This window comes from Lithobates pipiens, unplaced genomic scaffold, assembly GCF_037356315.1.
Source record: "Lithobates pipiens isolate NorthernLeopardFrog02 unplaced genomic scaffold, aLitPip1_a1.2 Scaffold_18, whole genome shotgun sequence".
Lineage (NCBI taxonomy): Eukaryota > Metazoa > Chordata > Amphibia > Anura > Ranidae > Lithobates > Lithobates pipiens.
The window spans coordinates 644,076,566-644,099,091 of NW_027507758.1; the positions used below are offsets into that span (position 1 = coordinate 644,076,566).

At 42.3% G+C, this 22,526-nt stretch overlaps 3 protein-coding genes across 6 annotated transcripts in view; 2 read left to right on the plus strand and 1 right to left on the minus strand.

The window, feature by feature from the left end:
* Positions 1 to 22,526, minus strand: part of LOC143989797 (uncharacterized) — a 765,658-nt gene that overhangs the window by 319,342 nt on the left and 423,790 nt on the right. For 2 of the 3 annotated variants that reach the window (XM_077490065.1, XM_077490066.1), the window contains exons 2-7: positions 10,687 to 10,814; positions 10,475 to 10,598; positions 10,261 to 10,358; positions 9,976 to 10,171; positions 9,664 to 9,689; positions 8,812 to 9,540 (exon numbers count right to left, since the gene is read on the minus strand). In XM_077490065.1, coding sequence (XP_077346191.1) covers positions 8,998 to 9,540; positions 9,664 to 9,689; positions 9,976 to 10,171; positions 10,261 to 10,358; positions 10,475 to 10,559 — 948 coding nt within the window. In that variant the 5' untranslated portion in view covers positions 10,560 to 10,598; positions 10,687 to 10,814 and the 3' untranslated portion in view covers positions 8,812 to 8,997. Of the gene's footprint in view, positions 1 to 8,811; positions 9,541 to 9,663; positions 9,690 to 9,949; positions 10,172 to 10,260; positions 10,359 to 10,474; positions 10,599 to 10,686; positions 10,895 to 22,526 lie in introns of those variants that run through there. The other variant, XM_077490067.1, reaches the window with a different exon arrangement.
* LOC143989578 (uncharacterized) overlaps positions 1 to 22,526 on the plus strand; it is a 229,597-nt gene that overhangs the window by 186,431 nt on the left and 20,640 nt on the right. The window contains exon 1 of one of the 2 annotated variants that reach the window (XM_077489771.1): positions 19,874 to 21,179. The exons of the other annotated variant lie outside the window; for it this stretch is intronic. The gene's annotated coding sequence lies outside the window, so the exon portion shown is untranslated. Of the gene's footprint in view, positions 1 to 19,873; positions 21,180 to 22,526 lie in introns of those variants that run through there. 2 annotated transcript variants of the gene reach the window in all.
* Positions 13,367 to 18,346, plus strand: LOC143989811 (uncharacterized). Its single transcript, XM_077490084.1, has 2 exons — positions 13,367 to 13,625; positions 16,834 to 18,346. Exons 1-2 carry the CDS (start codon positions 13,496 to 13,498, stop codon positions 17,565 to 17,567), a joined length of 864 nt encoding a protein of 287 aa, XP_077346210.1. The 5' UTR covers positions 13,367 to 13,495; the 3' UTR covers positions 17,568 to 18,346.

Genomic DNA, 22,526 nt, shown 5'->3' on the forward strand with positions numbered 1-22,526 from the left:
GACTCCTGCAGACTGTCCGTGTAATCTATCTGCCTGTACATTATACGGGAAGGCAGTTACAGTGACAGGAAGAACCAATCATCTACCAGAGAGCTCACAAGCCGACATCGGCAAAGGACAGAACTCTGTGAATGAATGACACCGCCGTGCTCTTTTTTTTTCTTTCATAGTGACAGTTGGTACGGGGAACTTCTCCCTGCACTGATGTCACACAGAGGACTCAGATCACTGAGCCACTGCAGGAACAGGAACATGTAACATCTTCCCAAAGGTGAACATTTCCTTTAACTCTTTCACTGCCAGAGCCGTTTTTGTGTTTTTTGCCCACATATGAAAAATAATTTTAGGCCTGAAGATTATTTAAAAACCCCAAAACATTATATATTGTTTGAAAGCAGACACCCTGGAGAATAAAATGGCAGTAGTTCCATATTTTATGTCACATGATATTACTGAAAAAGTCTAGGAAGCACAATTGTTTTTGTAAAAAAACATACTTATCTTAATCTTAGGCAAAAAAATACAATAAATTAACCATTTTTTTTTTTACAATATAAAAGCCGAGGGTTGCACTGAGTAAATAGATACCCAACATGTCAAACTTTAAATTTGTGTGCGCCTGTGAATTGGTGACTAACTTCATTTTATGTGCTTGGGTGTAACTTTTATTTTGTATATGTAAAAAAAATTTTTTTTTACTTAACTTTTTGTCATGCACATGTCTATTATCATGCTAATCTTTATGACTCATTTATCACCATCTCCTTGCTATGTCCCCTAAGTGTTGTGTAAGTGGCACAGATGATGATTTACAATGTTACAAAACTATGAGATTGCTATGTATTTATATTCTTTATTTTTTTAGTTAGGCTGATTTTCTTTGCTGCCAAGGCATAAAAGGTCCTGAAGAAGCTTACTGAGGTGAAACGTGCTGACTTTTCTGACAATTCAGCAAAGATAAATGAGTCATTATTTTTTTATATATATAATATATATATAGCCTAATTTTTGATGAATTTGTTCATGTGGTTTTAACACATTATTTTAATATTTGTAAGAAAGATTTATATTTTTTGTAATTTTTGTATTCTGCCTTTTTTGTACCAATAAAGTCCGACATACAAGGTTCATTTTGAAATGATAACTTTTATGGATGTGGTACATTTACACCCCTTTCACACCAGGGCATTTTGCAGGCGCTATAGCGTTAGAAATAGCACCTGCAATCCGCCCTAAAGAAGCTGCACCATTGTGTGTAGTGTGAAAGCCTGAGGGCTTTCACACTACAGCGGTGTGCTGGCAGGACGTCAGAAAAAAGTCCTGCCAGCAGCTTCTTTGGAGCGGTGAAGGAGTGGTGTGTTTACCTCTCCTCCACAGCTGCTCCCCATTGAAATCAATCAATCAGGTTTTAAACCTTTCGCGGCCGCTAGCGGGGGGTAAAAGCGCCCTGCTAGCAGCCGAAATGCGGCGAAAATCCGGCGGTAAAACGCCGCTAAAAATAGCAGCGTTTTTACCGCCGATGCTATGGACGGTGTGGTGTGAAAGGGGTCTTATAGTAGCCAAATCTTCCTCTTTTTTAATTATAAAAAAAAACTGTTGAATGATTATGACCGACATTCACCCGGCTGTGATGAATGTTGGATGTATTTTATTTCATACACCGATTTCCTTGGCTCCATCTAGTGGCCATAATGTGGTATTGTGCTATTTTTATTGAGGTATTTCAGGAAAAAAAATACCCCATTATGGTCACTAGATGAAGCTGACCATCATAGGAAATTACTTTGCTACATTATGGCCAGAATTTGTAATGGCTGGATGAGTGATTGTCACATTTATCCCATGAATTTTCTATAAGTAGACCCCATTAGTTTCCTTCATCAGACATGTCTTCATAGTAATACCTGAGATCATACTCATACACTGGGGAGTAGGGAACACACTGAAGGGTATAAGTTATTCAAAGCAACAATATTGACCACCTCTATACAGTGCACTTACACCCCCTTCCGGACCAGACCAATATTCAGCTTTCAGCTCTCTCAGACTTTGAATGACAATTACACAGTCGTGCAACACTGTATCCATATGAAACTTGCGTCCTTTTTCCCACACAAATAGAGCTTTCTTTTAGTGGTATTTAATCACAAAATTTTGTGAAAAAAATGCATTTTTCTTTGTTTCTGTCATAAAATGTTGCTAATTAGTAATTTTTCTTCATAAATTTTGGCCACAATTTATACTGCTACATATCTTTGGTAAAAATAACCCACATTAGTGGATATTATTTGGTCTTTGTGAAAGTTATAGATTCTACAAACTATGGTGCCAATCACTGAAAATTAATGACATCTGATCAGGCCTTTAGTACATCAGGTGAATCTCATTTCTTGAGACACTAACAAGTCAGGAAAGTACAAATACCCCCCAATGACCCCTTTTTAGAAAGTAGACATTCCAAGGTATTAAGTAAGTAGCATGGTGAGTTTTTTTAAGTTGTAATTTTTTCCCACAATTCTTTGCAAAATGAAGATTTTTTTATTTATTTTAATTTATTTTACTAAATTTGTCATATTATCAGATTATTTCTCACACACAGCACATGCATACAACAAATTACACCCCAAAATACATTCTGCTACTCTTCCCGAGTACGGCGATACCACATGTGTGAGACTTTTACACAACCTGGCCACATACAGAGGCCCAACATTGATGTAGCACCTTCAGACGTTCTACGAGCAAAAATGACACATCTCATTTCACAACCACCTATTACACTTTTGAAGTCCCTGGAGCACCAGGACAATGGAATTGCCCATAAAATGACCCCATTTTGGATAGGAAACACCCCAACGTATAATCTGTGAGGCATAATGAGTGTTTTGAACGGTTCATTTTTTTTATAGACGTTTTTGGAATATGTGGAAAAAATTAAAACGCATTTTTTTTACACAAAGTTGTCAATTTATAAGATATTTCTAACACATAGCATGTATATAGCAAAAATTACACCCCAAAACGCATTCTGCTACTCCTCCCAAGTATGGCGATACCACATGTGTAGGACTCATACACAGCCTGGCCACATACAGAGGCCGAACATTGAAGTAGTACCTTCAGGTGTTCTAGGAGCATAAACGACATATCTCATTTCGTTCCTACCTATCACACTTTTGAAGGTCCTGGAGCATCAGAACAATGGAATTACCCACAAAATGACCCCATTTTGGAAAGCAAACACCCCAACGTATATTCTATGAGGCATGGGCTGAAAATAGATACTCGAGTACTCTGATGGACTGCAGATAGGTACTCTGGTACTCTGATGGGCTGGTGACAGGAACTTGAGTACTCTGATGGCCTGGTGACAGGTACTCGGGTACTCTGATGGCCTGGTGACTGGTATTTGGGTACTCTGAAGGGTGGTGATAGGCACTCAGGTACTCATATGGACTGTGATATTTACTCGGGTGAACTGTGACAGGTATTCAGGTACTCAGATGGACTGGGACAAGTACACGGATACTCAGATGGACTGGGACAGGTACTCGGGTACTCTGATGGACTGGGACAGGTACTCGGGTACTCTGATGGGCTGTGACAGGTACTCGGGTACTCTGATGGACTGTGACAGGTACTCGGGTACTCTGATGGACTGTGACGGGTACTTTGATGGGCTGAGACAGGTACTCGGGTACTCAGATAAACTGTGACAGGTACTCAGGTGAACTGTGACAGGTAATCAGGGTGATCAAAACCCCAGTAATCTCTGCCACCTTGGCGGTAACCAAAGGTCCCTTAGAGCTATACAACTCCAAAAAATGTGTAGGTGGGTCTTCCTCTCAGGGTAACCTCTGAAGCAGTTCTCGGAAACAGCGGGGAAGAATTTGTGTAACTTAGCCAGGGTATAATACTACCTCGTGTGTAACTTCACATTTTCTGGCAAATTATCCGATTCATTTTTCTTTGTCAGTTTTTCTGTAGCTCATCTTACAGCAAGAATTAAAAACATGTATAGAGACCCCTAAATACATACCAGACCCTGAGTGTAAGATGGAATTTAAGGAGGGACTCACACAAAAAATGTAGGTGCCCCCAGAAAATACGCATGCCCCCATACCAGATCCATAATCCAAGCATGTAGCCTGGCTTCCCAGGAAAAGGGGAGGGATGAGCATGTGGCTCCACCCCCTTCTTCTGAACCATATCAGGCCATGTGCCCTCAACATGGGGGGCCTTCCCTGGGGGGACTCCTCATAGTAAAGCACCTTGTCCCCATGTTGATAAGGACAAGGGCCTCATCCTCACAACTCTGGCCTAGTGGCTGTGGGGGTCTGGGGGGCTTATCAGAATCTGGAAGTGCCCAGTCCCTCCATATGAATGCATTTGGTGTACATTCATTAAAAAAAGCAATACAGACACCCGATGTCCTTTATTTAAAAAAAAAGAATTCACTTATTGTAAATCCATCGTCAATCATGATGCCAATCCTCCATTGACTCCCCAATAACCCCCATGACCTGCCACACAGGAGAGATCTCGGTCCGATAGGACACATTCCGACGGATTCTCCGACCATGTGTACAAGGGCTTACAGTTTGGACGATTCGTCCTGAAGGATATAGCCATCCACCATATCTGTGTGGATTTTACCATAAGGTTTGGCAGTTGGTATTATGACACCTCTGGTTGGAGAGCCCATTCTATAGAGAAGGTTACATTTATACTGTATATAGTATTTTTGATAATCACCATGGACTTTGTACTGCTAAATGCGTTCCCAACCCGTGTCTTATTGGGATATAAGATCAGAGATTACCAGAAATATTGACTGCTCCATAAAGTGCAGGGAACACGCATAAACGGCATCGCCCTCGGGGGACAGATGTTTCTTCTTAGTAATCCTCCATATTTAGGACTCCAATCGTAAATCCATAAAATAAAGGAATATAGTGTAATACTGCAAAATAGAAGCGATAATCGCACCCAGGTGAGTGTAGTGACAATACATAGAAATGAGTGTGCAGTCACCGGTCACCAGCCTTCAGCTCCATTTATATGACCCAAAGTACCATGAGAAATAAACAAAAAAGGTGCTCCATAGTGTAGTATTTATTGCAATACTTGGACATACAGCTACAACATCAGGATAAAATCCAAATGCATAAAAACAACTAAAACAAATAAAATGGATGACCGATTACCTCACATCATATGCCGCCACCTGGTACAATGTTGTGGTGGCCTGACATTCACGCTATAGGACCCTACCCTTCACGATTTGCACTAATGTGCATCTTCTAATGTTCATCTTCTGAAGGTCCACATTGGTGCAAATCGCAAAGGGAAGCGAATCGTGAACCATACGATTCTGTCAGCCACCTGATTAAGGGGACAGATGTTACCCTCCCCCAATCTGTCCCCTTAATGAGCTGGCTGACGGAATCATATGATTATCCGCTCACATTCATCAACAATTGTTTTGTAATCACATCAACTATTTTATACTTTGTATCATTTTAATTAGTTATAATAAAGCTTTGTGGATATTTTATACATGTAGTTGTTGTTTATGTTGTTTATGCCCTTCAAAATCCCACTAAGAAGTTGGTTTGGTCCAGTGGTCTGTATTCATGGATGTGGGCATAGAATCTTCTCCTTTTATCACAATTGTCCTGTACATTTTTTCCAACCTGGGACTTAGACACGGTACTAAAATCCCTATTGCAGCCCCCCTTTGGTCCCACTAAGTCTGGTCCACTCTGGTTTTTAACAATCAAATGAGTCTTTCTTACAGCCATTACAAGAGCCAGGAGGGTGTCAGAGTCGGCTGCCCTATCCTGCACAGAGACATTTTGCATCATTTATCCAGATAGGGCGATCCTGTGTCCCTCATCGGGCCTGGCCACTAAAGTCATCTCAACATTTCACATAGACCGGGAGGTGGTGCTACCTTGTTTCACACAGCCACCGGAACAGACAAACCATCTAGATCTAAGACCACTGGACATGGTCAGCCTAATGTCAATATTAGACGTGTGTACTGACAACAAATGTGTTCGTTTTCATTTCATTCTTTTTTTGGAAATTCGAAAATTCGGATTTCAAAACTTCCAAAATTTGAATTTTCAAATTTTGCGATTTCTGGAATTCGAAAATTTGGAAATGCAAAAATTAGAAAATCCTAAAAAAAAAAGAAAAATCAGTAAAATTTGATATAATAACTATTAAATTATAGGCATTGGAATTTCCTTTCAAATTTGGCTGTTTGTGAATGTAACGAATACAAATTTATCTGAAGTTACAAATTATCCAAAATAACGAATTCCACATCTAAACAAATGGAATGGAACAAACTAATAATAAATAACAATAATAAAAATGCTTTATTATTATTTATTATTATTATATTGTTATGTTCCATTCGTTTATATGCAGCATTCGTTATTTCAGATAATTCGTTATTTCAGATAAATTCGTATTCGTTACATTCAAAAACAGCCAAATTTGAAAGGAAATAATTCAATAGTTATTTTTTTCGAATTTTACAGATTTTCTTTCTTTTTTCAGATTTTCTAATTTTTGAATTTCTGAAAATTCAGAATTCGAAAATTCGAAATTCTGAAATTCTAAATTCAGATATTCGTATTTCGGAAATCCAGAAATGTAAAATTCAGAAATTTGACATTCGGAAGTTCGTAATTTGAAAAATTCAGAAGTTTGGAAATTTCGGAATTAACGGATTTGTCAAAATTCGTTAAAAAAGGAATTGGGAACTAAAGGAATTGCACATGTCTAGTCAATATATCTACAGCGGGCTCAGCAGACACGTAAGTCTGAGAGCCGATTTATCTTCCCTTGCAGACCTAGGAAAGGGGAGGCAGCTTCATCAAGAGTTCTGGCTACCTGGATCACAAAGGTTATTTCCTTGGTTTACACACAACAGGGCCTTGCTCCTCCGCAGTGTATAAGAACTCACTCCACTAGAGGGATGGGAGCCTCATGGGCATCCGTGGAAAAAGTCCTGGTTGAAGACATATGCAGGTCCGCTAGCTGGAGTTCTTGCAAGACTTTTGCTCATCATTTTAAATGAGATGTACTTTATGCTCGTTCTTCTTTATTCGGAACAGTCGGTGTTATCAGCTTCTTTGTGAAGTTAAAGTGTGGTGAATCATGAAATCTGGCAAATTTGTCTTTTCTTTCCCACCCTATATTGGCTAGGGCAGGGGTCTTCAAACTACGACTCTCCAGTTGTTCAGGAAGTACAATTCCCATCATGCCAGGAATCTTCAAACTACGGCCCTCCAGCTGTTGTGGAATTACACGTCCCATGAGGCATTGTAAAACTCCGACATTCACAGACATGACTGGGCATGATGGAGTATATCTGAGGTGTATATCAGGGTGTGCTTCTTCCCCACGTGAGAGCTGTGATGTCCAGCAACATTCATATAGAAGACATTTCCCACACTCAAGGCACTAACACACCTCAAGGGTTGTGTGGACAGGAATGCGGCTTCTCCCCTGTGTGAGATCTCTGATGTGTGGAAAGACTGGACTTCTCTGAAAAACATTTCCCGCACTCGGGACGGGAATGCGGTTTCTCCCCCGTGTGAGATCGCCGATGTGTGGAAAGATGGGACTTCACTGAAAAACATTTCCCGCACTCAGGACAGAAATGCAGCTTCTCCCCCGTGTGAGATCTCTGATGTCTGGAAAGATTGGACTTCTCTGAAAAACATTTCCCGCACTCAGGGCAGGAATGCGTCTTCTTCCCCGTGTGAGATCTCTGATGTCTGGAAAGACTGGACTTCTCTGGAAAACATTTCCCGCACTCAGGACAGGAATATGGCTTCTCTCCCGTGTGAGATTTCTGATGTGTGAAAAGATGGGACTTCACTAAAAAACATTTCCCGCACTCAGGACAGGAATACGGCTTCTCCCCTGTGTGAGATCGCTGATGTGTGGAAAGATGGGACTTCACTGAAAAACATTTCCCGCACTCAGGGCAGGAATACGGCTTCTCCCCCGTGTGAGATCGCTGATGTGTGGAAAGACGGGACTTCACTGAAAAACATTTCCTGCACTCAGGACAGGAATATGGCTTCTCCCCTGTGTGAGATCTCTGATGTCTGTAAAGATTGGACGTTTGTGAAAAACATTTCCCGCACTCAGGACAGGGATATGGCTTCTCCCCTGTGTGAGATATTTTATGCCTATTAAGATGGGATTTAGAACGGAAACATTTCCCGCACTCAGGACAGGAATACGGCTTCTCTCCTGTGTGAGATCTTATATGCACATTAAGATGGTATTTAGAAGGGAAACACTTCCCACACTCAGTACAGGAAAAGCTCTTCTCTGTTGAAAGGACAGCCCCGTCCCTCACAGTCTGAGGTTCCTCAGGATAAGAGGAATACGATGGTCCATCTACACTGTGTGGTGCCGGATGGACATTTGAGGTAGTCGGGTTTTCTCCTGGACTATACTGTGTGATGTCCTCATCTTCTACTTTACAGTCTGGAGACAAAGTGAGACAATCCTCTGAGGTTTTCCTCATCTCCCGTCCATCTACTAAAATAGAAATACAAAGATTATTACTAGACATCAGCTGATTGGTTCCTGCTGTGCTCCAATCGGATCATCAGATATAAAATGTCCAGCTGGTAGGAAATGGACATATTATGTGTATATATAGCAGTGGGGGGGAGGGGAGAGAGCAGAAGTCAGGACTATGTAATGTACAACATATTGTGTAAGATACAACAGATAGGACTATATAGTATAAGAATGATGTAATGTACAACATAGAGTATATAGTGCAGGGGTCAGGAGTATGTAATGTACAATATAAAGTATACAGTGTAAGGGTCAGGATAATATTGGTATTCAGTAATCAGTGGAAGATGAAATGATTACATGAGACAAGTTGCAGAGGTCCCACACCGCTGCCTCCCATCTCCTGAGACTGCACTCAGTGACTTGGGTCTGAGACTATACAGACATATCCCTCCACCCGGCACAGCCAGCAGACAACACAACAAGTAATCCTGGGGGGATTGTTCTGTCAGAGATCTTGTCATACCCGGGTATGGGGCAGAAGACCCAAATCACATACCCCAGGTGCCTAGATCTAGTAACATCTATGGGGAAAATGAACATTTTGCTGCCAGCTGATCCCCAGAATCTCCATAAATCCAGTCTAGATACATAAATTGTGTCGGCAGCACAGAGAAGGAAGATTATCGGAGAGAAATCCAGGAATACAGGACGGGGAACACAGCTCAGGAAAGTGACCAGGGGATTACAGGCTGATATCACCCAGCCCCCGCCATACTCTGGACCAATCAGTGAGCAGTATGGGTGGAGGAATGTATTTAGTGATAATGACCCACCTGTGCTGATCTCTGTAGGAGTGTCCTCCTCTATAAATGTCCCCGTTATTCCATCCTCCTCCATAGACTGCTGATCATCCCTCACATACCTCTCTTCTTCTTCTGATTTCACCTCAAATTCTATATCCATTGGATCTCCACTCTAAACCAAGAAAATGAGAGAGAAAATCATCTGTAAAATAGAAGATTTATTATTGTGACATCGCATAGAAAATCCACACATCATCTCTAGGAGTCCATGTTCTAGAGGCTCCATCCCACCAACCTTGTAACAGTGGGGGATGGTGTGACCTTCCTGTGTGGAATCCCGGGAATACAGAGGATGGGGACATCTCTCTGGTGGGTTCCTGGTATTTGGTGGCTCCATCATATCCTTGTGTCCTTCTGAAAACTCCTCCATCACTCCATACTCCTCATCCTCCTCTTTATACTCTTCTTTAACATCAATATTATCATCCCCGAGGTTTCCACTCTGAATATATAATAAAACATTCATTGTAACAATCATGCTGTGTATAAATCAGAACTACCAATAATTGTCACTCATCTACCTGATGATGGAGGGGGATGGTGTGACCTTCCTGTGTGGAATCCCGGGAATACAGAGGACGGGGACATCTCTCTGGTGGGTTTCTGTAGCTGGATGACTCCACCATGGTGTCCTGGTACAGATCTTTGTGTTCTTTTAGAGACTCCTCCATCACCCCATCCTCATCATCCTCCTCTTTTATCTCTTCTTTAACCTCAACTTTAGAATCTCTCAGGTTTCCACTCTGAATATATAATAAAAATGACATCAATGGTAACAATGCAGATAATGTACAGATCCTAATGATACTATCAGTGATTGTTCCTCATCTACCTGATGATGGTGGGGGATGGTGTGACCTCCCTGTGTGGAATCCCGGGAATACAGAGGACGGGGACATCTCTCTGGTGGGTTCCCATTACTGGATCCATCTGTAGGAAACACACACACTGACTGAATACATTGTTTCTATGTGTTTATCAGATGATGGGGGATCTAGGTGGAGCCTCCGTACTGCTCTCTCCTTTACAATAAAGTCTCCTCTTACCCGGTGATGTGAGGGGCGGCTGATTGGCCATCATGGCGTCCTTGTAGAGATCCTTGTGTCCTTCTAAATACTCCCACTCCTCCATGGAGAAATAGACAGTGACATCCTGACACCTTATAGGAACCTGACACACACAATGATACAGTCACCATCCAGACACATCCCTTGTCTGTTACTGGATAATGTCCCAGAATTCCCAGAATCCTCCTCACCTCTCCTCCATCATCTCTCTGGTGACTTCTAGAATCTTCTTTGTATTTCTCTATTCTATCAGGGAGGGAGGTGGAGGCAATGTGATGGTCATATGATCTCCAGACTTCACAGGAGGAAAACTCTAGATCTGAACACAAATAGTAAAATCAAATGATATTCCCAGAATCCTCCTCACCTCTCCATTCAGGGGTCCATTTTATTAAAGCTCCACTTCAGGGTGAGATATAATTTACCCACACAGAACCCCCACACTATGCAGGATAAAAGCTTGTAGCAGGTATTCTGATGTCATCACATACAATGCAGGACCAACAGTTCCACTTTGCTAGTGAGGATGCCAAGAGCTCAGAGACAAATGAGAATATTGCTCAGCCAATGGGAGATGATCTCAGCATGACTTACATAATGAAGGAGATGAGGGGGAGGGGAGGAAGTCACTTATGGTGACCATAGAGACATGGAAATTCAGCTGGTTCAGCAGGGATCGGTCACATTTCCATCCATGTGTGGTCACTGCCGGATAAAAGTCACTCCATCAGCGGCTGCAGCCAATAGCTTCATCACTGATCTGTGTATTCTGAGAGCGGAGGAGCGCCCCCCATTGCCATAATACAATAGTGCAGCGGGGAGGATTCCCCCATCCCCCTCCAATGTGTGGATGGGGGAATCACTTCAGTTTTTTCCTCTCATCCCGCTGGATGAACGATAAAACTGAACCATGTATGGCCAGCTTTGGAAGGAAGATATATTCATCATCAACTGATCCCCCTGAAGGGGTAAATCTAGGTTTCCACACTATATATATATATACACACCTCTCCCATCCTCTGGAACTCGCTACCTCAACCTGCCTGGCTATTCCCTACTCTTGCTACCTTCAGGCGATCCCTGAAAACTCATCTCTTCAGGGAAGCCGATCACGTCTCCAACTGATCTTTTATCACTTCCATCAGCTCATTCCCCACAGTTACAACCTTTTGTACCACCTGCCCCACCCTATTAGATTGTAAGCTCTTCTGAGCAGGGCTCTCTCAATCCTCTTGTATTTTATTGTATAATAACTGTATTGTCTCCCTTTTATATTGTAAAGTGCTGCGTAAACTGTTGGCGCTATATAAATCCTGTATAATAATAATAATAATAATACATGTGCGTATCATCATCTGCTGGAGATAAAAGACATCACAGTGATTATGGAGGAAGAGGACGGACATGACGGGGGGTGTGATGAATGAAGAGTGCAGAGAGAGAGCACACAGAGACAAATCACCAGGAACCCGACACGTGGGGCATTTATTGGGGGACTCGGGGTACAGGCAGGAGGAGAATTAGTCCACAGAACACATAATAGATACAGCAATGAAGAGCGATCCTCAGGGGCGGTAATATGGGACAGATAAGGGTTGTTATTTAATGGAGCAAACAGAAGGCACAGAAATGAAGAGTGCTCCTCAGGACAGCAAAGGGGTGATAGTCCACAGGGCAGAGCAGTGTTGGCACATAGGGTAGCAAGACACAGTACAATGAAAAATTCCACCTGATAACAATGTAACACCACACAGGTAGTCCACGTAGGATGGCCAGGGAAATGGGCCCGACTCAGGGACAGAGATCCAGGTCCAAAAAAGGGCAGAGATCAGGGCGTGATGGGTTAAGTAAAGGAAATGGCAGATATCCGGCCCAACAGGGGTAGGGGCTGGTAGCTGAAGAAGGGCAGGCAGGGTGAAGTCCATGGGCCCTTGGATGGGGTTGGGAGGGTCTGACCACAGCTCAGCAGCACAGACAATACAGAACTATATGTCCAGGGTGCAGAGAGCAGCACCCAGTCCATACTGACCCATCAGACTCAGCAGTTCAATCCCGATTAGAGATTGTCCATTTTATAAAACTAAATACAAACATCAAATACTTCTGACCTTCATTATAGGGGGTTACTGGGTGTAAATAGAAAATACCTTCTTATTACCTCCTCTGCTACTTCTTCTAGCAACGTCTTCTCTCTACTTCCTTCTGACTCACCTCTCACCCGGAACTTCCTGTCTGTATCTGACATCACTTTCTGTCTGCCATAGAGACTTCCTGTCTGGGTAGAAGTGAGATCACCACCTTGTGGAGATCAGAGGAACTGCAGAAACGTCTTGTAGTGTGAACACGGCCTTGTGCTGTGTGTATGTACTGTATATCCTTATAGATGGCTCATCTACACTCCCACCAAGGGGGATAGAAATATATTACTGCTCGGGGGGGGGGGGGGGGGGAACATTTTGACCCCTTTGATTTTGCAGTAAAATTGATGTCAGATTTAGTCATGTAGAACATCCGTTATATGGATACAAAGAGCCCCAGCTGAGAGTAAAGGGTGGAAATGGCTCCTGATCCCCAGATTTGGGCAATTATGTCACCAATATAACTAGAATAAAACCTGCGCTATGTGTAACAACTCTAGGGATGAGCCGAACACCCCCGGTTTGGTTCGTACCAGAACTTTCGAACGGACCCCACGTTCGTTACGAACGTTGGAACCCCATTGAAGTCTATGGGACTCGAACGTTCGGAATGTAAAGTGCTGATTTTAACGGCTAATATGCAAGATACTGTCCAGAGAGATGTCCCCGTCCTCTGTATTCCCGGGATTCCACACAGGAAGGTCACACCATCCCTCAATATTGCAAGGTTGGTGGGATGGAGCATCTAGAACATGGACTCCTAGAGACAATGTGTGTATTTTCTATGTGATGTCACAATAATAAATCTTCTATCTTACAGATGATATTCTCTCTCATTTTCTTGGTTTAGAGTGGAGATCCAATGGATATAGAATTTGAGGTGAAATCAGAAGAAGAAGAGAGGTATGTGAGGGATGATCAGCAGTCTATGGAGGAGGATGGAATAACGGGGACATTTATAGAGGAGGACACTCCTACAGAGATCAGCACAGGTGGGTCATTAACACTAAATACATTCCTCCACCCATACTGCTCACTGATTGGTCCAGAGTAGGGCGGGGGCTGGGTGATAGCCTGTAATCCCCTGGTCACTTTCCTGAGCTGTGTTCCCCGTCCTGTATTCCTGGATTTCTCTCCGATAATCTTCCTTCTCTGTGCTGCCGACACAATTTATGTCTCTAGACTGGATTTATGGAGATTCTGGGGATCAGCTGGCAGCAAAATGTTCATTTTCCCCATAGATGTTACTAGATCTAGGCACCTGGGGTATGTGATTTGGGTCTTCTGCCCCATACCCGGGTATGACAAGATCTCTGACAGAACAATCCCCCCAGGATTACTTGTTGTGTTGTCTGCTGGCTGTGCCGGGTGGAGGGATATGTCTGTATAGTCTCAGACCCAAGTCACTGAGTGCAATCTCAGGAGATGGGAGGCAGCGGTGTGGGACCTCTGCAACTTGTCTCATGTAATCATTTCATCTTCCACTGATTACTGAATACCAATATTATGAGTCCTGACCCTTACACTGTATACTTTATATTCTGCGCAAATCGTGCCACTGAAAAAATATGAATATATAAAAAATTATATATATAAAAAATATTAGAATAGTCAATAATCAAAATAAACACACCGATGTGTGAAAACAGTGAAAAGCAGGAGAAAAAACTGGACCAACTGTTCCAAAATAGATATATCCAGGCTCTCAGAACTCTCACCTCAAAGATGCAATAATCGGGCAAAGTAGAATAACCCCAGAAGCTTCTCCTTTATTTCTCTCTATATAATGACCAAGGAATTGTAGATGAAGGCTGTAGTATATCCTTCTGCCACTAGAGGGCCATTTCCAACACTTGAATATAACACTGCAGCTTGTAATTCCGTGGTAAAGAGCTTGAAAAAAAAAACACAGAGGAGAGGGGGAGAGGGAGAAAAAGAGGGGACTCCGATCGTGTAGTGGTTTTAATGAATGGACAAATTTATTAAGTAGTAAAATAGACTCTCACATTAGCAAAAAAAGGTTAAAGCAGAAAAGGTAAAATAAAGATCTGGCGTTTTCGGCCAGTCTTACGCTGATTCCGGTTTGTCCTACGGCCACTCCCTAAGTGGCCGTAGGGCAAACCAGAAACAGCATAAGACTGGCCGAAAACGCCAGATCTTCATTTTACCTTTTCTGCTTTAACCTTTTTTTGCTAATGTGAGAGTCTATTTTACTACTTAATAAATTTGTCCATTCATTAAAACCACTACACGATCGGAGTCCCCTCTTTTTCTCCCTCTCCCCCTCTCCTCTGTGTTTTTTTTTTCAAGCTCTTTACCACGGAATTACAAGCTGTAGTGTTATATTCAAGTGTTGGAAATGGCCCTCTAGTGGCAGAAGGATATACTACAGGCTTCATCTACAATTCCTTGGTCATTATATAGAGAGAAATAAAGGAGAAGCTTCTGGGGTTATTCTACTTTGCCCGATTATTGCATCTTTGAGGTGAGAGTTCTGAGAGCCTGGATATATCTATTTTGGAACAGTTGGTCCAGTTTTTTCTCCTGCTTTTCACTGTTTTCACACATCGGTGTGTTTATTTTGATTATTGACTTTTCTAATATTTTTTATATATATAATTTTTTATATTTTTATATATTCATATTTTTTCAGTGGCACGATTTGCGCAGGACTCTTTACTTTGTTTATTCTCATGTGATAGTTGATGTTAACTATTTTGTCCCTCTGCATTTTTTTAGCAACACTTGCACTTTTGTATTACTTTCACTGTGGATTATACATTGTTAGAATTTCTATTTTTCCATTTTTATACGTACTTAGTTATTTTTTCACGTTTAACACTTAATAGCGCGAGGGTCCATTTCTCACATACTTTATATTCCACATTACATACTCCTGACCCTTACACCAGGGCTCAAAATGTCAAGTCCTGAGGTACCAGCCAGGCCTTAAGGGTTACTCACCACCAGTTGCGCCACCCAACCAGTCTCCACCCCTAAACACACCCTCATAAATTATCTCATGAAATGAAACTTAAATGTTTTATGCAGAATTAAGTTACAAAAATAAATATTAACAACAACTTTATCAGTGCCCCTCAATACAGCGAGACCCGTGCCCATCGATACAGTCTCAGCAGTGCAAAGAAAGAGTGAAACTGGCTGATGATAAGAGAGCGGGGATTGTCCGCTGTAACAGCTTTCATTTGAATTGCTGGTTTCCGGTGCCACTCACCGTTGCACAATCCTGCCTCCTCACCACTCATGTCACATAGTCCCACCTCCTCCCCCGGCACCTCCTGGCATTAGACCGATGTTCTGTCTATAAAGTGCCCCAAGCGGGGAGGCGGGACTGTGTGACGTGAGCGGTGCCAGGAATCCAGCAATTCAAATGAAAGCTGTTACACGGGGCAATCCCCGCTCTCTGACGATCGGCCAGTTCAACTCTTCCTCTCTTCTCTTCCCCTGGCTGGGACAACGGCTCCTGTTCAACCCCCCCCTCCTCCGAGGCAGCCCACGATCACCAGCCATCTTTTTCCACTTGCAAAGTAGGCAAATGTAAAATGTAAGGGCTGCCTTACACTATATACTCTATATTGTACATTATATACTCCTGACCTGTTATTCATGACTAAATCATGGACTAAATAAGGAAGGTCAGGACTTCTTGTGTTGGGAAGATGGCAATGAGTGATAGAGGGGGAGGGGACACTCGTCCTATAATCCCCTCATCACTGTCACTCCTATAGAAGACAGTTCTTGTCTATTATAATTAATTATGAAAATAGTTGTCAAATAATTGGATGAATGTTTTTTTTAAAGAAAAATTTGTTTGTGTTCGGCCAGCATAAGTGACATGAGGTGCAGGGAGCTTGTACCCACCTACCTGTCTATGACAAGGGAGTCTGTCATCCATCATATTAGAGATTTTATATATTCAAGAATATTAACTCGATTATACACCAACCTTTTTCTGAGGTTTTTATCCAATTAATTGATTTAATCAAAACAATAATCGGCCAACTAATCAATACTGAAAATAATCATTAGTTGCCACCCTACAGAGGACCCATTTACTAGTTACCTTGAGGGAGGAATTGTAAGATCCTCAGAGACAAAGCTGCCTGATGTGGGCGGAGTCCTGGTTTAGGGGAACCAATCAGCTGATGTCTAGTAATAATCTTTGTATTTCTATTTTAGTAGATGGACGGGAGATGAGGAAAACTTCAGAGGATTGTCTCACTTTGTCTCCAGACTGTAAAGTAGAAGATGAGGACATCACACAGTATAGTCCAGGAGAAAACCCGACTACCTCAAATGTCCATCCGGCACCACACAGTGTAGATGGACCATCGTATTCCTCTTATCCTGAGGAACCTCAGACTGTGAGGGAGAGGGAGACAGAGAAGAGCTTTTGCTGTACTGAGTGCGGGAAATGTTTCCATTTAAAATCGAATCTTCATAGGCACAAAAAAGTTCACACGGGGGAGAAGCCGTATTCCTGTCCTGAGTGCGGGAAATGTTTTTCAGAGAAGTGCAATCTCTACACACATCAGAGATTGCACACAGGGGAGAAGCCATATTCCTGTCCTGAGTGTGGGAAATGTTTTTCACAGGCAATCAATCTTTACAAACATCAGAGATCTCACACGGGGGAGAAGCCGCATTCCTGTCCTGAGTGCGGGAAATGTTTTTCAGATAAGTCCAGTCTTTGCACACATCAGAGATCTCACACAGGGGAGAAGCCGTATTCCTGTTCTGAGTGCGGGAAATGTTTTTCAGATAAGTCCAGTCTTTGCACACATCAGAGATCTCACACGGGGGAGAGGCCGCATTCCTGTCCTGAGTGCGGGAAATGTTTTTCACGTATCTCCAGTCTTTCTAGACATCAGAGATCTCACACGGGGGAGAAGCCGCATTCCTGTCCTGATTGAGGGAATTGTTCCTCACTGAAGTCCTGTCTTCCTGTACATCAGGGATCCCACACAACCCTCGAGGTGTATTAGTGCCTTGAGTGTGGGAAATGTCTTCTATATGAATGTTGCTGGACATCACAGCTCTCATGTGGGGAAGAAGCACACCCTGATATACACCTCAGATATACTCCATGGCTGATCATCATCATGGAAGAAACAGTTTCAGGGTTGTGGACATTTTTTGAAAAAAACAACTTGTTGAAGGGACTAAATCGGGGTCTAAATCTCCTCGTCCCTTTTGACAATCTCCTTGTTCCTCATCTACCAGAGAGCTCAGCAGAGGTGTGGGAGTTCATTGAAAACTACAAGCCGACATCGGGAAAGGACAGAACTCTGTGAATGAATGGCACGGCCGCGCTCTTTTCATAAAGTGACAGCCGGTACAGGGAACTTCTCCCCGCACTGCTGTCACACAGAGGACTCGAATCGCTGAGCCACTGCAGGAACAGGAACATGTAACATTTTCCCGAAGGTGAACGTTTCCTTTAACTCTTTCAATGCCATAGATGTTTTTGTATTATTATTTTTAGGGATGAGCCAAACACCCTCCAGTTCGATTTGCAGCAGAACATGCGAACAGGCAGAAAATTTGGCAGAACTAACAAAGCCCGTTAAAGTCTATGAGACACGAACATGAATAATCAAAAGTGCTGATTTTAAAGGTTTATATGCAAGTTCTTTCCATAAAAAGTGTTTGAGGACCCGGGTCCTGCCGCAGGGGATATGTAACAATCCAATTTTTTTTTAAAAACAACTGTTTTTCTGGGAGCAGTGATTTTTAATGCTTAATGTGAAACAATAAAATGAAATATTCTATTAAATATCGTGCCTGGGGGGGTGTCTATAGTATGCCTGTAAAGGGGTCCATGAGAGGCTCCCGCCGACTGTCGCATCTTCTCTGTGACAGCTTTTATATAACTGAGGGTGGGGCCAGCCGTGACGTAACCGGATGACCCCACCCCCCTCTGACGCCATGGGGGCTTCGGTTCGGTTTTTCGACGATTTTGGCTCATCGGCAGGGCGATAGAAGATGAATGGACATCATGGAATATTTTTTTTCATAAAAGGACTTGTCCCAAGCTGTCTCTTGTCTTTTTTACCATTTTGACACTTTTTTGTGAAATGGTGGGAGTACTTTTACCCCATTACCAATTCACACAGGGCGGGAGGCCAGGATCTGGGGGGCCCTTTGTTAAAGGGGGCTTCCAGATTCCAATAAGCCCCCTGTCCAAAGACCCCCACAAACACCGGGCAAGTTTTGTGGGGTTGAGGCCCTTGTCCCCATCAACATGGGGACAAGGTGCTTTGAGTGGGCTACCCCAAAGCACCCTCCCCATGTTGAGAGCATGTGGCCTGGTACAGTTCAGGAGGGGGGCGCTCTCTTGTCCCCCCTCTTTTCCTGCATCCTGCCAGGTTGCATGCCTGGATAAGGGTCTCGTATGGATTTTGAGGGACCTCTACACCTTTTTGTTTATTTGGAGCAGGGTTCCCCTTAATTTCCATATAAGACCTGAAGGGCCTGGTATGGATTTTAGAGAGCCCCACACGCATTTTTTTTTAAATTTGGTTCTGGGTTCCCCTTAATATTCATACCAGCCCCAAAGGGTCTGGTAATGAACTGGGGGGATCACATGCTCTTTTTTTTCAATGAGTTTTATCTATATTGCCGGGACCGAAAATTCATTACAGCCACAATCAGTTTTAAATGACTTTTTTCTTTAAGAAATTTCATTTTGCTGTGGTATTGTTCTAAACACGGGAAAACTGCGCCACTTTACAGGCATACTATAGACAAAGCCCAGGCACAATATTTAAAGGAATATTTCATTTTTATTTCACTTTAAGCATTGAAAAAAATCACTGCTCCCCGAAAAAACGCCCATTTAAAAAAAAAAAAAAAAATGCATTGATACATGTCCCCTGGGGCAGGACCCGGGTCCCCAAACCCTAACTTGCATATAAGCCCCATAGACTTTAACTGTGTTCCGGCAGCTTTTGAATTTGCCGCGAACACCACATATTGTTCGCTGTTTGGCAAACACCCGATATTCGAACATTGGGCTCATCCCTAATTTTTTTTTTTTTTTGCCCAAATGTTTAACCCCTTCAATAATGGACACTTTCACCCCTTTCCTGCCCCGGCCAATTTTCATCTGTCAGCGCTCTCACACTTTGAATGAGAATTGCGCGGTTATGTAACACTTTCTTTTGGTGGTATTTGATCACCTCTGGTGTTTTTATTTCTTGTGTTACAAATTAAAAAAGACAAAAAAATAATTCTATATTTTATGTTAAAAAATAAACAAATAAAAAAAGTAAGTTTTCTCCTTCACTGATGAGGAGGCACTAATATGCAGCACTGATAAGCATCCCTGATAGGCACTGATTGGCACCACTGGTGGGGCACTTGTGGTCATCACTGATGGGCCTGTACTGATAATCAATGCTGAATATCAGTGCAGATCCCCCTGTCAGGAGAACCGCTGATTGGCTCTCCTCTACTCGCACCTTCTCAGCATGAATAAAGTAAAGCCGATAACCGACACTTCATGGTTACGATGTGATTAGCTTTGATTGGACACAGCTGATCACATGGTAAAGAGACTACATCATAGGCTCTTTACCGAGATTGGAGATGCCATGTGTCAGAGTGACACACCAACGATCGCCGCGCGCCCGATTGGCTTATTCATCTGGACACCATATGACGTCCCATCAGGATAATCCGGGCGGGAAGGAGTTAAAAAAATCATTTTAGGCCTGAAGATTATATAAAACCCCAAAACGTGATATTATTTCTGAAAGCAGACACCCTAAAGAATAATATAGTGGCAGTTCCATTTTTTTAGTCACATGATATTATTGCAAAAGTCTAAGAAATGCAAAATTTCAGTAAAAAAACACACTAAAGTCCATTTCAGAGGGAACAAAAGCACAATAAATTACCCAGTTTTTTGGTAAAATACAAAAGCAGAGGTTGCACCGAGTAAATAGATACCCAACATGTCAATCCTTAAATCTGTGTGCACCTGTGAAATGGTGACAGACTTCAGTACCCTATATTTTCTATAGGCAAGGCTTTAAAAGAGAGAAAAAAAAAAAGAAAAGGCCCCTGTTGAAGACACTCTATGTCGAAACGCGTCGGGCTTGCTTTTGGCACCCCACATTGCTTTTATTTTGTTCACTTGTGATCACCAGTCATAATTTTTATTTAATTATATGACCTTTTAATAAAACCTGATGGTTAATATTTTTTGACCCACACCATGTGGAGCTTTCTTTTTTCTTTTTTGTTCTAAATTCTATAAACCCCTCACCCCTCATTTGGGGTTGTAATTCCAATTGAGCCACATCCGAATTGGACAACCTGAGGAAGATTCCGGAGAACCCCCTGTGAGACACCCCCTACGTTCTTCAGTCGTTTGGAGTCTTCTCAACATCCGAACCTCCACCAACATCCGGACCTCCACCAACATCCGGACCTCCACCAACTTACCATCCGGTCCTAGGTCGGGACCCCAAGCGTTTCCGACTCAACCGTCGTAAGACCGTGTGAGTCCATCATATTCGGTAAGAGTATTCTACCCACCTTTTTGATATCTTCAGACAAGCTGACATATTGGGTTGCACTTGTCTAGTGAAACGCTTATCTCTTCTGAAGAAGTTTTATCTCACTCTTTGTGCATCAGTTACACTATAGAGGACTTTATTTATTATTATTTGTGATTGTATATGGACTTTCCCCATGTGATTACTGACTTTCCCATGTGATTACTGATCAATTTGATTTTCTGTGATCGTATTCGGATTCTCCTCATGGGATTACACATTCACTTAATAGAAGCGCTACACTATTTACTGTTTTAAAGGCTTTAAAAGCCCCCTATAGGTCATCAGTTTAGTGTTACATGGGAGGTCTGGTGATAGAATTATTGCTCTCATTCCGGCAATATGTAACCTGTGTATCACAATCAATGTTTTCAGGCGCAGGCTCCCTAATGTGTGAGTTTATGTTTGTACATGTGTATATGTGGGGGTGGGGGCTCAGAGTTATTATTTTTTTATCAGAACTATGGAGGGTAAAATAATTAATCTAGAAGGCCAAAGTCATATAATTTTTTTTACATGTTTTGTGGTTTCAAAAGCAACATAGGAAACATCTTGTTCCTATATACAGGGTCTCACAAAAGTAAGTACACCCCTCAGTCATATTTTTGTAAATATTTTATTCTATCTTTTTATGTGACAACTAGGGATGAGCTTCGAGTTCGAGTCGAACTCATGTTCTACTCGAACATTGCCTGTTCGCCTGTTCAGCGAACAGTGAACAATTTGGGCTGTTCGCAGCAAATTCGAAAAGCCGGAACACCCTATACAAGTCTATGGGAGAAATCTAAAGTGCTCATTTTAAAGGGTAATATGCAGGTTACTGTCCTAAAAAGTGTTTGGGGACCCGGGTCCTGCCCCAGGGGACATGGATCAATGCAAAAAAAAGTTTTAAAAATGGCCGTTTTTTCAGGAGCAGTGATTTTAATAATGATTAAAGTGAAACAATAAAAGTGTAATATTCCTTTAAATTTCGTAGCTGGGGGTATCTATAGTATGCCTGTGAAGGGGCGCATGTTTCTGGTGCTTAGAACTGTCGCTGCACAAAGTGTCATTTGTGCAGGAAAAAAAGTCTTTTAAAATCACTTGCGGCTAAATTGTCGGGTCTCCTCTCCGTAACACAGAGAACACTCAATGAGTGTTCTCTGTATTAGCCGACAATTCATTCATTCATTGATTAAAAAAAAAAAAAAGCGTGGGGGTTCCCCTAAATTCAATCAAAAGGCCCTTCAGGTCTGATATGGATATTAAGGGGAACCCCGTGTCAAATTTAAAAAAAAATTGACGTGGGGGTCCCCCTAAATATCCATA